This window comes from Zootoca vivipara, chromosome 7 (genome assembly GCF_963506605.1).
Source record: "Zootoca vivipara chromosome 7, rZooViv1.1, whole genome shotgun sequence".
Taxonomy (NCBI): domain Eukaryota; kingdom Metazoa; phylum Chordata; class Lepidosauria; order Squamata; family Lacertidae; genus Zootoca; species Zootoca vivipara.
The window spans coordinates 23,584,823-23,601,407 of record NC_083282.1 but is presented as its reverse complement, the minus strand read 5'-3'; the positions used below and the strand labels follow the sequence as shown (position 1 = coordinate 23,601,407).

The 16,585-nt window shown below is 43.8% G+C and overlaps 2 protein-coding genes across 3 annotated transcripts in view; one reads left to right on the top strand and one right to left on the bottom strand.

The window, feature by feature from the left end:
* The window catches only part of GLMN (glomulin, FKBP associated protein), a 29,553-nt gene extending 15,753 nt beyond the window's left edge, over positions 1-13,800 (bottom strand). The window contains exons 1-10 of the mRNA XM_035124010.2: positions 13,670-13,800; positions 12,070-12,130; positions 11,088-11,213; positions 8,645-8,764; positions 7,246-7,354; positions 4,128-4,374; positions 3,396-3,498; positions 1,905-2,092; positions 671-724; positions 57-87 (exon numbers count right to left, since the gene is read on the bottom strand). Coding sequence (XP_034979901.2) covers positions 57-87; positions 671-724; positions 1,905-2,092; positions 3,396-3,498; positions 4,128-4,374; positions 7,246-7,354; positions 8,645-8,764; positions 11,088-11,213; positions 12,070-12,108 — 1,017 coding nt within the window. The 5' untranslated portion in view covers positions 12,109-12,130; positions 13,670-13,800. The remainder of the gene's footprint in view (positions 1-56; positions 88-670; positions 725-1,904; positions 2,093-3,395; positions 3,499-4,127; positions 4,375-7,245; positions 7,355-8,644; positions 8,765-11,087; positions 11,214-12,069; positions 12,131-13,669) is intronic.
* RPAP2 (RNA polymerase II associated protein 2) overlaps positions 13,758-16,585 on the top strand; it is a 52,057-nt gene continuing 49,229 nt past the window's right edge. For both annotated transcript variants that reach the window (XM_035124009.2, XM_035124008.2), the window contains exons 1-3: positions 13,758-13,863; positions 15,860-15,905; positions 16,024-16,138. In XM_035124009.2, coding sequence (XP_034979900.2) covers positions 13,809-13,863; positions 15,860-15,905; positions 16,024-16,138 — 216 coding nt within the window. In that variant the 5' untranslated portion in view covers positions 13,758-13,808. The remainder of the gene's footprint in view (positions 13,864-15,859; positions 15,906-16,023; positions 16,139-16,585) is intronic.

Genomic DNA, 16,585 nt, shown 5'->3' with positions numbered 1-16,585 from the left:
TTTATGCTTTCTAAAAGCACAAAGAAGAGTAGCATGTATATAAACACTACACTTACAAGTCCTTTTGATAAAATAGATTCTTCTGTCCTGCAAAAAAAAGTTAAAACACTATCAGGTATTTTTAAATGCCAGTTTAAAATCCGTATTTTGTTGCCCTTTCTCTTAACAGCCAAAACTTGCTCTGTTCCCAACATATTAGCCTCTGTTCCCAACATATGAGTCCTCAATTTGAGCATTTCCCTGTGATACTTTTGTAGGCGACTGGGTTATGCAAACAATCCTGCCTGAGTCACATGGTACTCCTGTAGGTCAGATCCTGCACTACCTTTTGCCACAATTCCTCACTCCAGTTGCAATCTAGTGCTGTGACGGTTGCCACCCTCCCCAACCCAAGCATATGAATGTAGATGACCACTCTTGGAAGAACAGATCTGCTTAGGTTAAAGCAGCAGCATTATCCTTTGAAGCTGGAGTTTAGGTACCAATTTTGGTAGGTTCAAGGCCTTCACTGTCACAGCTACTTACATTTTCAAAAGGCACAAAACTACCTAAGCATGACATATTTTTGGTTTAGCTTCTTTAACTGTATTTTTTTTATTAAAGCATCATTCCCTTTCATGCACAGGCTGATAAAAACAGAAACAAAAGAGAAAAGGGATGAATGGCTTACCTTTTCAACAGTACTCCAACATGCACCATGTTGCACTGCAGAATGTATGGTGGGCTACAATAAAGAGTAATTCATAAGTATAACCTACAAGATACACAAAATCTAGGCAAGAAAGAAACATCCATTCTATGTTAAACCATAGGTGGAGAACCTATCGCCCTCCAGATGTTGTTATGCTTAAAACAGGTGGCAGTTGTAGCCTATCAGTGCAAGTGACAACATACAGCAAGCCAGCCATATGAATAAGCAGATGCTATCCCACAATTTTTTTAAATCAACTTGCCTGCCCACAGTTATATACATATGTAACATATGTAACTAAGGGCTTGTCCACACTTACCTTTTGTCGTGCTTTTTCCAGGCACAGGCCCTGTGTCTGAGCATTTTATTTTATTATATTTCTGCCCCAGAGTTTCCCGTGTGAAAATCTGCTCTCTAGTTCTCAGTCCCAGCAAATGTTAATTCTGGTTTCTCACAGATTGGCATTTGCTCCGACTGATCGCTAAAGAGCAGGTTTCCATGGGGAAAGTTCCAGAGCAAAAATAAAAGTGTGCTCAAGAAATGGAGCTTTAAAGCAAGGACTGTGCATTGAAAGAGCACAGAGAAGGTAGGTGTGGGTAAACCCTAAATTTCAAGTACAACAGAAAACCACCTTTTGTTAAGCTTTGTGGGGTCACCCGGATTACAAGCTGTCGTGCTTTGGGGGATCGGCTTCCTCCCCCGTGGCAGTAAATAAGATGATCAAACGAAAAGAAAGTCTTACCAGTTAGATTCTTTAATAATCACAGTGAGAGACAAAAGAACACGTCTCCCTAGAAATGGCGGTGCTCCCAATTAAGGCTCACTCCCCCCTCCATCCCTATTAATCTATGCCACTCTTACGTTTTGTAATCTGAGCTTGTGCCCTCTGCGCTATCTGTTCAAAGACTTTCTGAGCTCTTCTCAACTTTGGGGAGGTCAGTGGAGGAATGCTGTCCAACGACTGTGAATCTATTGCCCCTCTCTCTCCCAGTGTTTCTTCTTCTTCTAGCTGTTCCCCATCCAGTATTTCCCAGCTTCTGCCTTCTGAACTAGACCCCTCTGCAAACCACTGTTCCAAATCTATGCTGTCCTGTTCCTGAGAAGATTCAGGATCAGGGGGAGGGGGTGGCTCCTACCATTCCTCCTCAGTGCAGGCCTCCTCAGCACAGTCCCTGACACAAGCCTCCAATCTCTCTCTTTTTAAAGTACTTACTTGAAGACGACTGGAAGGCAGTCAGTACCAAAGCAGTCTTGAACAAACACCATATAAGACAGACATGCCAGAGACTCTGCTGATTGCTCTTTGTCCATTTCTAGTATGTCCTCATCCCAGCATTCATATTTGCATCTATGCCAAGAGAATACTTTTGGGAGCAATTCTCTAATATCCAGCAAAATGCCCTATTGAAAAAAAGAAGAGGACTTGCTGTTTTCCATGCCTAGAGATACATATAGTGAACAAGATACATCAAAGTGATAGGAAAGAAATAGATATTTATTTATTTATTGCATAAACGCGTTTTTGTATTTAAAGATCATTAATATTATATTTCATTAATTTATCAGTCACCTTTAACATAAGTAGCAAGGTGATTTGCAATCACACAATAAACATAAACACACACACACGTATAATATTTAACTCTCCCACAAAGACAACACCACAGACATTCAAGGCAGCAACCTATTTTTAAAAAAATACTCCACCCCACTGAAAAAGCTTGTCAAAGCAAAGCATGTCTTCAGTTGTTTTTAAAAAGGCTGAAATAGTGGGTGCCTGTCATAACTCAACAGGGGTGGTGTTCCACAAAACAGGAGTAATCTAAACTTCTCCTTAAGATACAGGTATCGCTTTTTGTTATAATAATAATAATTTTATTATTTATACCCCAGCCATCTGGCTGGGTTGCTCCAGCTACTCTGGGCAGCTTCTAACACATATAAAAACATCTTTAAAAATCAAACATTAAAAACCACCTGATACAGGGCTGCCTTCAGATGTCTTCTAAAAGTTGTACACTGGTACCTCAACTTATGAAGACGATCCGTTCCGCGGCCGTCTTCGTAAGTCGAGGTTTTCGGTTCTCAAAGCGCTGCTTCGGCGCATGCACGAAGCGCAATTTCACACTTTGGTGCATGCGCCGACTGCACACGCCGCTCTGCGCAGGCGCAGAATGTGCGCGCTAGGCAGGCGTGGAGAAAAAACTTCTGGGGGTTGTTGACTTCGGAAGTCGAAACCTTCGGAAGTTGAAGCATTCGGTTGTCGAGGTATGACTGTATAGTTATTCATCTCCTTGACATCTGATGGGAGGGCGTTAGATGCAACCTTCTGTTTGCAGCAATATTTTTATATCCTTTTATAACACTTTGAGGATATATATATATATGGAAAGTTGTGTTTGCATATAATAAACACTAATGATAATGGCACCCTAAAATATCCTCAACTCAAAATATGTAAACAGCCATAATAGCATACAGGTTTAAATTAGATATGTGACCACCTGTTCAAACTACCAAATTACAAGCTCTATTTTGGTTCACTGTTACGTTAGAAAAAGCCAAATATACAAGCATGTCTACACCTTAGACAATCCATATATGAATCCTGAAAATGGAGGGGAGGAAGTCTTAAGTTATTTCACAAGTATTAAAAATGGCAAAAAAAACACCACCACCAAATAAACACTCAAGGTGCACTTACTAGTATGTCTGCACCAAACTGCCTCAGGGAATACTGAGGAGTATCTTCAGACAGTTGATCCAGCTCTGCCATTAGCAGGGGATATTTCAAGCTTTTCAGGCAACTGAAAACCAAAGCGTCCAAGCACGTTACAGGAAGCATTCATGATAACCACTAACAAAGGCATCAGTAACGGAAATTGAAACTGAAGGGAAGGAAGAACACATCTTGGAATTTAGGAACTGGCACAATGCCTAGAAATGGTTGAAATACTGTACTGAATTTATTTTGTAAAAACAAGCTTTGTCGCTTAGAACCTGAAGGAAGAAAGGCATGGATATACAAGCCTTGTAGTTATCGAAGACTTTGCTCGGTTGGGGTGGCGGGAAAGAGAAACGTGTGGGACCTAAGAAAAAACTGAAGTCCACAACTTGTGGGGTTTTTCCTTGTTTTTTTTTAATGCCCTGCAACTCATCAATGGATTCTGCTCTATTACTTTGAAATAGTTGAAATACTGAATTTTTTTATTTATTTTAAGAATAAGCTTCGTCACTTAGAACCTGAAGGAAAGCAGGCAGGGTATACAAGCCCAGGAAGTCCCTCACGTCAGACAAGCAAGCAGCATTTGTCTTGGTGGTATATTTCTTACTTTGCTTGTCAGCCAATTGCTCAAACATGTTTGTCTGCTGGCTTCATGCTTTATTATAAAACCACGTTAAACAAAAGTTATGTGTGTGGGGGGAGGGTACTTACTATCTTAGCAATTCCTCCTTCAATTCTTTGTAATCTCCACTTGATGAGGTCTCCATGTGTTTAACAACCTCCTCCACAAAAGGATTCACAAAATGTGTTAAAGCATTGCAACACTGGCAGAGACCATGCTTGTCTTCTTGTAGTTGTTGCTTTGTGTAAGGTACTGGCAGAAGCGAAATCTGGTTCAAAATGGTAGACAATGACAACCCCACCGAATAGGCTTTCTTATTCTGGAGTTTCAGAAGCACTAAAACAAAGAAAAAAAATTCCATAATGCTTGCTTGTTACAAGTTTTATGTTGTAATGATTAGATATACTTTTTTTTCCCATCCAAGAAGGAACTGAGTAAAATGGGGTTGTTGAATTGACACCAGCTGTTGATTCTAAGCTTCACCAAGGTCTCATTCAGAAATGGACATTCACCTTCTCCCTCAGGTGTTCTATGGAGCTCAGAAGCTTTAATGTCATTTTCATTGGAACGTGATACAATAAAAGCCAACACCTCTCCTTTTCAAGTTATATAATGCAATGCAATAAAGTTAAATCTACTTTAGAACTGGAATATAGAGTCGTACCTTGGAAGCCAAACGGAATCCGTTCCAGAAGTCTGTTCAACTTCCAAAACATTCAGAAACCAAGGCGAAGCTCCTGCAGCCAATCGGAAGCCACAGAAGCCACGCTGGACGTTCAGGTTCCAAAGGAACGTTCACAAACCGGCTCGCTTCAGGAGCCAAAACGTTCGAGTGCCAAGGTGTTTGGCTTCCAAGATATGTAGCTGGTTTTTCAATCATATCCTCTCCCACTGAAAATTAACAGTGTTAGATAGGAAGCCCACAGGTCGGTAACCAAGTTATTATGGCCTTTGATGTGCACACTGGATTTTTTAACTTCTCTTTTGGAACAGCAGACACAAACACAAACCCCATGCTAAACTAATTTTGCTCTGGATTCTCAGGGTAATCTTGGGCAGGTTTTTTATCTCAGCCTCAGCTTTCCTTCAAATAAGAAGGAAAGGATTAATAGTGGAGGAGCCCAGCAACCAGGAATGGGCAGAATAATAGAAGAGCTTCTCCATTCTGTGCTTCCTACTGCAACCCCTTGTTGGGTCCACCATCACCCAAAAGCAGCTGTGGGGACCCTCTGGAACGACACCCGATGCTTCTGGATCAGTGAAATAGTAAAGCTCATGGACTCTCCTCAGCGGAAGCAGAGATATTCCTACTTGTGCGGCTGCATCGTCTGATCCAAGACAGTATTTCCACCCACAGAGTGGTTATTGGGATGGAGGCGATAAATTATTGCTCAGGGTTGTTACAAGGATAAAAAAGGAGGGAGGGAGGGAGGGGGAGAGAGGGAGAGGGAGAATCCCCATTTCAGTGCATCGCTGGGAGTGGCATTTGCACCTCAGCATGATAGTGGCAGTGAAAGCAGCTGGCATTTCTGGTGCATGATGGGAAAGGTGGGTATGCCTGATAAACCAAGTAGCCAATCAGCAAAAGCTAGATTCCTGTAGGGTGGGCAGAGCTCAGGAGCAAACCTGGTTGAAGACTTCACCAACACAGGTCCGCTCCAGGGATCTAAAGGGAGAGAGAGACTCAATGGCACAGTTTTGCTTTAACTTTCCCTCTCATCTTGGCTGTCCTCATGGTGTAGTTCAGCTCACTCTTTAGACCAGGCTTCCTCAACCTCGGCCCTCCAGATGTTTTTGGCCTACAACTCCCATGATCCCTAGCTAGCAGGACCAGTGGTCAGGGATGATGGGAATTGTAGTCTCAAAACATCTGGAGGGCCGAGGTTGAGGAAGCCTGCTTTAGACCTTACTCATTGCTACGGACACCTGTCAGTTACTGCACTCAGGGCCAGGGATTGGCTAGGTGTTGCCTGTTTCATAGCAATTGCCACAAGTGTTTGGTGGAAGGGGCATGCGGCTGGATCATTAGTGGGGATGGGAGAGCAGCACTTCCTGTCTAGAAGCCCAACACAGGGGTTAATAAGCCACAGTGTCAATCTCCAAACAGGGTCTGCCAAAAGTGAGTTGAACTATGAGGGAACCATCATGCTGGTCAACCCTGGGTGGTCAACATTGGATTCTTATCTCATTATGCATGATCAAGCTTTCTTTAGCGCCTCAGCCCTTGCTTTTTCCCCGCAGGACCAATTGCAGCCATCAGCAGTCGGTAACAGCCATCTACAGGTTTACCACTCCCATCAGCTCATCACCCATTCCCACCCCCACCCCCACCCCCCTCTGTATATACATAAGGGTCTGACTCTTCTGTTTCAAGTGTATCTGAAGAAGTGTGCATGCACACGAAAGCTTATACCAAAATAAAAACTTAGTTGGTCTTTAAGGTGCTACTGAAGGATTTTTTTATGTATTTGCAAAAGTATTGTAAACAAGTTAATACATTGACAGGATTTTAAGAATACTTGTAATTTTAAAAATAGTATAGGAAATTATTAGAGGAAAAAAATTGGAATAGAAATGATATGCAGTTGAAAGGGAAATTTAAGGAACTTGGGGGGGGGAGTTACAGGATTTGGAGAATCCCATTTTATGGATTTGATACTGGTTCCTGTTGTGTTTGTTGTTGTTTGTTTTTTATTGTTGTTTCTGTTGAAAATTATATATATATATATATATATATATATATATATATATATATACCGTGTTTCTCATATTATAAGACACGTCTTATATTTATTTTTTCCTCAAAAAAAACACACTATGGCTTATTTTCAAGGGATGTCTTATTTTTTCCCTCCTCCTCCTGCCGCAGCCGGCATTGCTGCTGCGCCTATCACTATGTCTTATTTTCGGGGTATGGCTTATATTCCTTGAATGCTTAAAAATCCTGCTATGGCTTATTTTATGGGTATGTCTTAAAATATGAGAAACAGGGTACAGTATATATATATGGTGTGTGTGTGTGTGTGTGTGTGTGTGTGTGTGTGTGTGTGTGTCTTTAAAAAGCATAAATATCCTATAGTAAACAATAATAATACCACCATAACTTAGGATACTGTCCCTTAAAATCACAACTGAACGACATCTCTTAACTAGCAAGGTGCTCCACCACCCTCTGTGTCTAGTATCAAGAAAATAAATGCTTATTACCTTCCTGTAGAGGTTTCAGTAAAAGCAAAATAGTTCGAGACCTATGTTCCCCAGAAGCTTGTTCAATCTGCTCCAAGAAACCCAGCACAAGCTCTTTGGGACTGCACAGCTGCAAGAAAGGAAAAAGCCAGGGATATGCTGCTCGTAATGTTTATTTTTGACATCGTTTGATAACAAGCCACCACTTTTACAATGACAAGCATACGGCAAACCAGTGCATCTTATGCAATAAAAAATGACTTCTATCCTATTCTTAAAAACCCATAAAATGCAAAATTAAACAGTTTTCGGTTGTTGGGTCATTAAATCTGCATATGCTTGCATAAGAGATCTAAAATTATCCACACATGTGCTGGAAAATCTTACCCAAGGCAACCTCTTCTACAAGCTACTATAAGCCCAGTTTGAAAGGCACACTAAGCAAGGGGCTGCCAAGGGTTTTTTGAACCTATGATTTTTAGAAAGTGCTGTGGGCACCAGTCACAAAATGGTTGCTGTGGGGGTACAACATAATACAAAACAGCTGCCACATCCAAAGCAGCAGAGAAAGAAACAGGATCACAAAACGGTGGACGTCCAATCCATGCACCCAATGAAATGTTTAAGGCCAAGTCAGTGCAAGCAGGAAATGAGAAGGGCAGCAAACAGTCTCTTGTGCATTTTGAGGGGATATTTACAGAGACCTTTTGTTGGCACCACAGAGAGCATGGCTGGTTGCACTAGCGTCTGTGTGCACCACATACTGGCAACCCCAACACTAAACCAAACCATGGAGGAACAGAGTAGCTGCAATCTCCTCCCTTGCGAACCTGTGTGCAGTTGCACTAAGCCATGGTTTGGCATAGCATTACATAAAAACTGGGTCACAGTATGAAGCGATACAATATAGAATTCCAGCCTCACTTATGCAGATTTAACTAACCCAATCCACCTTGTCACTCATTTAAGTACAGTCGTACCTTGGAAGTTGAACAGAATCCATTCCGGAAGTCTGTTCGACTTCCGAAACGTTCGGCTTCCAAAGGCGGCTTCTGATTGGCTGTAGGAAGCTCCTGCAACCAATCGGAAGCTGTGGAAGCCCCGTCAGATGTTCGGCTTCCAAAAGAATGTTTGAAAACCGGAACACTCACTTCTGGTCTTCAATTGTTCGAGAGCCAAAACGTTCGTCTCCCAAGGCGTTCGGGAGCCGAGGTACAACTGTAAACTCTTTCTGTCCCCACTGAAGGACCACCATTCTCCCTATCCTCACACACTTCCACACACAAACATTACTCCCTCAAGGAGCTCAGATCCTAAGAATGTCTCCCAATCCCATCAATCAGTGAAGAGGAAAGCTAAAATATACAGTACTCTTTAGAAGAGTCCCGAGGCAGCTAGAAGGACAGACACCATGATTTACCTCCATCAACTTATCTAGTATTTTCAGGCAGTGTTCCCTCTCAACTTCATCTTGCTTATACTTCAGCAGGCACCTGATTAAAGGACCAACAAGATTCCAGCCCATGCTTTTGACAATAACCTATAGGGGGGGGGGGAATATTTCAAACGGCAATTTATATGACAACAACAAAATGAGCATCGTGTGCTACGCTTAAGAAAGCCAGTAATAAACACCCTGCAGCTACAATTGTAATATTTATGTATCGCTAAATAATGGTTTGCCGAGAACATGCCAGTATTGGGAGCAACAATAGCAGCTTTGCAGCTTGAAACATCACTACAGTATTGGAGGCGGTTGGAGGATGGATGGCGGCTAACAGATTGAGATTGAATCCTGACAAGACAGAAGTACTGTTTGTGGGGGACAGGAGGCGGGCGGGTGTGGAGGACTCCCTGGTCCTGAATGGGGTAACTGTGCCCCTGAAAGACCAGGTGCGCAGCCTGGGAGTCATCTTAGACTCACAGCTGTCCATGGAGGCACAGGTCAACTCCGTGTCCAGGGCAGCTGTTTATCAGCTCCATCTGGTACGCAGGCTGAGTCCCTACCTGCCCACTGACTGTCTCTCCAGAGTGGTGCATGCTCTAGTTATCTCTCGCTTGGACTACTGCAATGCGCTCTACGTGGGGCTACCTTTGAAGGTGACCCGGAAACTACAACTAATCCAGAATGCGGCAGCTAGACTGGTGACTGGGAGCGGCCGCCGAGACCACATAACACCGGTCCTGAAAGACCTACATTGGCTCCCAGTACGTTTCCGAGCACAATTCAAAGTGTTGGTGTTGACCTTTAAAGCCCTAAACGGCCTTGGTCCGGTATACCTGAAGGAGCGTCTCCACCTCCATCGTTCTGCCCGGACACTGAGGTCCAGCTCCGAGGGCCTTCTGGCGGTTCCCTCACTACGAGAAGCCAAGTTACAGGGAACCAGGCAGAGGGCCTTCTCGGTAGTGGCACCCACCCTGTGGAATGCCCTCCCACTAGAGGTCAAAGAGAACAACAATTACCAGACCTTTAGAAGGCATCTCAAGGCAGCCCTGTTTAGGGAAGCTTTTAATGTTTAATGGATTTCTGTATTTTAATGTTTGATGGATTTCTGTATTTTAGAATTTCTGTTTTGTTGGAAGCCGCCCAGAGTGGCTGGGGGAACCCGGCCAGATGGGCGGGGTATAAATAATAAATTATTATTATTATTAAATTATTAAAGAAGGTATTTCTGCATAGAGACACAAGTCCACCCACAGGTTGCCTGCCCCATTTACTTAGTTACAGAGATAGTAGGAAGAGACTAAAGATGGGGAATTGTCTAATGAGGAACTGTTGAGGTGGAGTCTTTAAAAACATTGACTTGCTATGGAAGAGATGAAAGTACCAGAAAGGAGTTACATTGTGGTGCTGGTAATGCCCAGTTTGCAGGTTTGATCCCTGTATGGGACAGTTGCATATTCCTGCATTGCAGGGAACTGGACTAGATGATGCTCAGGGTCCCTTCCAACTCTACAATTCTATGAAAAGGCTATATGCAAAGGAGTAGCTCTTGTGAGATCTTTATTAGAGCAAGACTAGGAAAATACAAGATTAAGTTTGTTATACAGTACTGCAAATATTACTTGCCCTGCAATTAAGAGGAAAGTGTAGAAAGAACCAGCTAGCAGTGCTGCAGCCAAACCAATTGCAACTTCTTTATGAGGGTTCAGAGGAATCTGGTGTCCCCCCTAACAACTGGAATTCAGTGTCTGCTGTTTCCCTATACCTATGGGACCCAAGCCAAGATCCAGGAAAGGCCAGAAGAATGCCTCCTTGCTGTAATCTCCTTTTAGTTTATGTTTTGGTGCAATTCAAAAACAGAAATCTTCCACCCAAGAGAGAGACTAGTCCCAAAACAAAGCAACACAGGAGGGGTGGATGCCACGGAGTGTTCGATCTATCGCCTAACTGGATGAAAGGAAAAAGGCAGGCCCCGTAGTCCAGTGGGGGGGGGCAGCACATTTTAGAAGAGCGGTGTGGATTAGCCTCCCAGAAGCATTGCAAAAAACAGACAAGCCAGGGATGCCATGATGAAGTTTATCCTACTGTCTTGCCCTGAAGGTCAAATGGTCTTTTGACACCTGGTCTGGCTCAGTGACATTTCAGAACACAGGCATGTGTGGAAAATTCCCACGACATCCTAAGTTTATAAACTGTCAGGCCACAGGGTGGAAGCCCAGTCAGTCATACGGGTCAATTCCCTTCATTCCAGCCGTTTTAATAAGGCTCCCTTGCCTTGGTGGCAAAGGGGAGTGAGCCTGGATGTCCCAAAGAAATGCAATTGAATGTTATTGCTCAAGCAATGCGTGCGTGCCAAAATCTGTACAGTTAGCTCCAGCTGGTTTTAGTAGTTATGACACAGACATGTATTTTAACTCACCCTGTTTTTCTCATTTTGAACAACTTCCAGTACATCGGCGACATATCCTTCTTCAAAGCACTTCTGTCCCGCAACTTGAAAAAGGTTGAAGTCTTCCCCTTTGAAATCCTCTTCTTCCAGAATTTGCTAGAATATGTTTCCCATTGTAATTTACAATATGCAATTAAAACGCACAACACTTTAGCTTCACGATGCAATACTGATTCCGTATTAGGCCAAACAAGATTCTTTAAGTCACATACAGAAGAAATCTGACAGCAAGTCCAGAGACTTATGGTCATATTCAATGGAGCACTAAGGGGATTGTTCCCTCAAGCAGCCCCAAATGCTCATGCTGACAAAACAATCTCCCCTCTTCTCCCTTGGAGTTCTCCCAACCCAGAATATTTGGGGAGGACACAGTAGCAGGAGAGGAGGGAAAAGTCCTTCAGTAGCAGGAATCCTTGTGCAAGCTCTCCCTAGTGGAATGAGTGAATTGAATACGGTCCTTTGAATTTTTCCCAAAGCACAGCCTTTTAGAATTATTATTTTCTTCAAACTACTGCCTATCGATAAGGTTTCAACATAAAGTGTTTTTGCTTTTGCTTGGCAAATGGAGGGTAGTAGCAACAGTCCCCAAACAGAATAACAGAGTGGACGATCAAATAATGTTGTACTGTGTTACCTGTAGAGCAAGGATGAGGAAACTCAAGCCCAGAGACAACATCCTGGCCTCTCGACCCACCCCTCAGGATTCTCCCTAAGCCACACTCTCACTAGCAACAGATCACATCCTCCTTGAATGCTTTTGCCTGGCTGGGATGCACCCTTGAACTATGACAATGCCTCGTTTGCCTAGACAGATGTGCACAGAAACCTCTGAGTTTTGTGTGGTTGGATATTACCTAATGCATAAACCCATTCCCCACTGGCTTGCAGCCCCCAGAAGTTTCTTCTATAGGTTTTGCCGTTTGGTAGTTTCACAAGCAAAACAATCACTTACACATCTTTGAATGATGTCTCGAAGTTCATCTTCAGCCATTATTTCCTGATCTTCAAGGACTCTATCATAAATTTAAAAGAAAGACTTGAATGAGACTCACTTTAACCTAAATCAGAACTGATTGAATGTCTTTTTTTTCTTTTCCCTCCAACTGACATTCTCCAACAGAAAGTTATGGACAGACCAGCTAGAAAACTACTGAGTAAGTCAGCAAAGGTAGGTATATCAAATCACACCCTTGGTCCATCTACCTCCGTATTGCCTACACCAGGAGGGGTCAACATAATGCCCTCCAGTTATTGGGACTCCCATCAGTTGCCGCCAACAATAGCCAATGCTATGGAATGATGGGAGTTTTAGTCAGCAGTATCTGCAGATGTTGGTTATCCATGCCCACTTCTCCAAGCCTCCAGACAAACCAGGCATTTTGGGGTACTTTTTAGGGCTCATGTGCCCCAGCAGGGCAGACTAGGGTGGCTCTCCCACCAGCCATCACTAGGACCGCTTGGCAATGCGGTCGTCATGCTCCCTACCACGCATTTATTTACCAGGCAGCAACATTGTTAATGGCCAGAGAACCAATTAGCTTGCAGATTTACGTGGTGGCAAGCTATGCCTCCATTACCATTTTTTTTTTGGCCCACCAGTGAGCAGTTGAGCGACGCTGGAAGCTGCAGGGAGCCCAAGCAGTGGCAGGTCCTAATGTGAACTAATCAATTCATCAACAAGTTCAACTTTATTTATTTGGGCCTGAATAGAGACAACGGCTTCCTTCTCCACTGCAGATGTTCATTAACCAAGAACCATCAGCTAGGCTGTTATATCATCACTGCTGTTGTAAAGGGTTAGCATACAGATCCTGCGTAGGTCCTAGCGCTAACCATTATTGCCGTTATCTGTACTATTTATGCCTTTCAATCCCCTCAACTACGAAGCCTCGAAGATTTGTCTGATGAAGTGGACCGCCGTAATGAATTCATCCCAAAGCAGCCTCTCACAAACCTGGTGCTCTCCAAATAGACTCAAATAGACTCCCATCTGTCCTGGCAAATGGAGGTGGTGGGAAGGCAGCCTCCACATCCATTGCTCTCCTACTTAAAAGGGAAGCTTTTCAAGCCCTCTTAATCCGAATTAAATGGGGCACGCCTCAGGCTTACTGCAGCCTACGGAGCATATTATTACAGTTCTGCTGAGCGCTGCTGTGGCACATCCACACCCCTTTTTTATTTTTATGCAATTAAAAAAAGAAGAGAGAAATGCGAGAGGGGTCCTTTTATGTTTCATTTGAAGCAGTTAAAAAAAAAAGATACCCCAACGGTTAAAGTGAAAAAGAAACTGGGAGTTCAGTTGCTTACAAAGCAAGGTTTCCCAAACTTGGGTTTCTGGACCACAACTCCCATCGTCCCTAGCTAGCAGAGCCAGTAGCCAGGAATGATGGGAAGTGTAGTCCAAAAAAACAACACACCACCCCGCTGGAAGACCCAACTATGAACAGAGAGAAACGGGTTTGCTGCTTCTGAGTCACCACCGCTCCTTCTCTCTATCTCTTTTTTCTTTTTTAATTGTCAGCCCACCATGAATTAAAGACGACTCCGCTTACCTGAAGGAGCAGCCCCGCAGCAACCTCCACTAGGCCTTGTGGCGAAAGCTGCGGCGGCCGCCGGCAGCAGCAGCAGAAACGCCGCCCCACCCACTCGTGGCCTAACAGCACCTCGGCGGTTGAGAGCTCAAAGGCGGCGATGGCGGAAGAGAAGCCGCGGAGCGCCGCCCAGGCCAGGAGCCGCCATCGCGCAGGTAAACGGGAGACGACGGCGCTGCACGCGCGCACCCCCGTTTTCTTTCCGTGGGCCGTTCCTCCCCGCTTCCTGTGCGTGCGTGGCGAACGGGGAGGGATGAACCAACCGGCTTTTTTGAGGGGTGGCCGCTAGGCGAAAGAATTCCGGGGGGGGAGGTGTGGGGAGAAAATGCCCCCCATGCTACACGTACACAAACAGCGCGAATCTTCTCCTTGGGGGCCCGGGTCCCTTCAGCCCCCCCCCATAAAATATTTGAGGGGGTCAGGCCTCCCCCCAAGCTGATGGGCATTGCCATTCAAAAAGCTTACCTGCCCCCCTCTAATATTTTATTCACGTTGGCAGCTTATTATTTTTTGTTGGGGAAGTTGAGCTTTTTTGCGGGGGGGGAGAGATAGCCCCCCAAGTTGTTACTTTTTTTTTAGTGGGTGTGGTGAGCAGAACTACAGTTGATCGAGAATTTTTACTCATTTTTTAGGATTTACATGCATGCCTGGCGCCCGCTAAGTCCACCCAAACTCCTTTACACACCTTTTGCTGTGTGCTTCGGTTTTTAACACTGGGCTTGCTTTCCTAGGAAGCGACCACCATTGAACAGGATGGGTCTCTGCTTTGGACAGATGGGGCATAGGTTTACACTGTTAAGAGGGCAATTCCCTATAAAGTTACTACTGTTTCCTGTGGGAAATGCTCCTCTGCAAACATCATGCCTTGGATCAAGGTTGGGTGGCCATCTGCCAGGGATGATTCGTTCAGCTGTGGTTCCCACACTGCAGAGGGATAGGAATAGGATAGACTACCCTTTGGGGCCCCTTCAAACTCTACAGGATTCTGTGTTGCGCACCTGTAGTCCTTTGCCAGTTCATCTGGGGCAGGGGAAGCTCACCCAACATAGCTAATAGGACTTGCTTTCAATTAAGCTTGCATGGCTCATGTACTCGAATCTGGCCAGACCGTAGCTAAGCAGAAAGCGCTGCATATATATGGTGAATTAATCAACTTTCCCTCCTCTTGGCGGTGCTTTTCAGCATTTGCCCACAGCTACATGAGGAGATATGCACAGCACCTGCTGAACTCGGCTGTCAGAAAACGGCCTTGCCAAAATAAAATGTAGGACCTCAAATTACAAGGGTGGCGTTAGAGAAACAGCAGGGTTTCATCATGTGAACAGGATTCTCTTATGGGTCAAATGTGTAAGGTGATGCCCATTTTCTTAGGTATAATAAATACACTCACGCAAACTGTTCTTCAAAATGTTGAAATACTGCTTAGCCTAGTCTTGGCCCTTTAACAGGGGACTGGAACAAATTTTAACCCGTGACACTTTTCCTGACAGAGATGGAAGGAGAAAGCATCACTTGCTTAAATTTGGCCTCTGAGGCTGCCACTTAAAGGAGCAACACCGGGGCAGAGAGTTGGCAACTCTACCAATGAAGTGATTGGTCCTGTAAAGTATTTCAATTCTGTTTATGAGTGCACACTATAATAGCCTTTTAGCTTACCCATCTTCCATCTGTGCATTCAGTATGCTAATTTGCGCTACGATGGCCTTCTGTAAACAAGCCTGGGCAGTAAACATGTAAAAATCACTTTTTCCCACAGTTTTCCTGTCCTGAGACTGTGTATGTGATAATGGTTCAAATATATTAATTGGCACTTAGTGGACTCTTGTCCTGTAGGGCAAGTAGTCATCTTTGCAGCTGGTAAAAGTTCATTCTAAAATCACACATGCGACCAAAGACAAATTGCAAAAGTTTCCATATGCTTTATGATGTGCTTCTGCAGTGTAGACTCAGCTTCCCCCCCCCCATAATTATAGAGAATTTCCGTTTCCAGACACCTCTATAATACAATTCACAAACTTCTGTAAGCAGACACCAATGTACTAAATGTATTAAAATGTATGAAAGCACACTTTTTGAAAAGAGACTCATGAAAGGTCTTCCCCAAATGTCTTAAGTCAATATAATCATTTGTTTGCATGTTATTATTTTTAGGAAATAAACAGTCGAGTGCTTTGAAAAATGAAGATGCTGCACAAAGGTATCATATCTCTAAACATAGCATAGTTAAACCAAGTACTGTTAAACCAACAACATCTGCAAGGCCGCAGGTTTCCTATACCTTGTGTTATTCATACGGCTAATTTGTTCTCTTGTAGGAAGGCGGCACTTGAAGCTGCCATTAGAAAGAAGATTGAGGCTGAGCGAAAAGCCTTGCAGGTTGTCGAACGTCTGTTGGAAGAAGATATCACAGAAGAATTCCTTGTGGATTGTGTACGTCCTCTTTTTCTTGGCACGTTTTATACTGCTTTGTGTTTCAAAAAGTTTGTTGTTACTGTTGGATAAGCTTTTGCCAGCCTTCTGTATATCATGTGCACACTCAACCCAGTCCAGACTTAGTTTGCAGACGCTTAGCAATGCACTTCTGTGTTTGCTCAGGAATGAGCCCCACTGTTTTAAATGAGGCTTACTGAATGAAAGCATGCTGTGTTCCAGTGCAAGTCCCATTAAAATCAAAGGCGCATCTTACGTTTGCATTCTTTGCCCCTTCAATTTTCATGGAGAGATGCATAAACCTATTAGAAACTTGCAGACGAGTTGTGGCTAACCCAAGTTTCTCTGATTTTAGTTAAATCGTGTAGCTCATTAAGGCAGGATATGGTAGCAAAGTTGGGACAAAGGAGGGATCTTGTTTTGCTTAAAACAGGAAATAGTGTGACA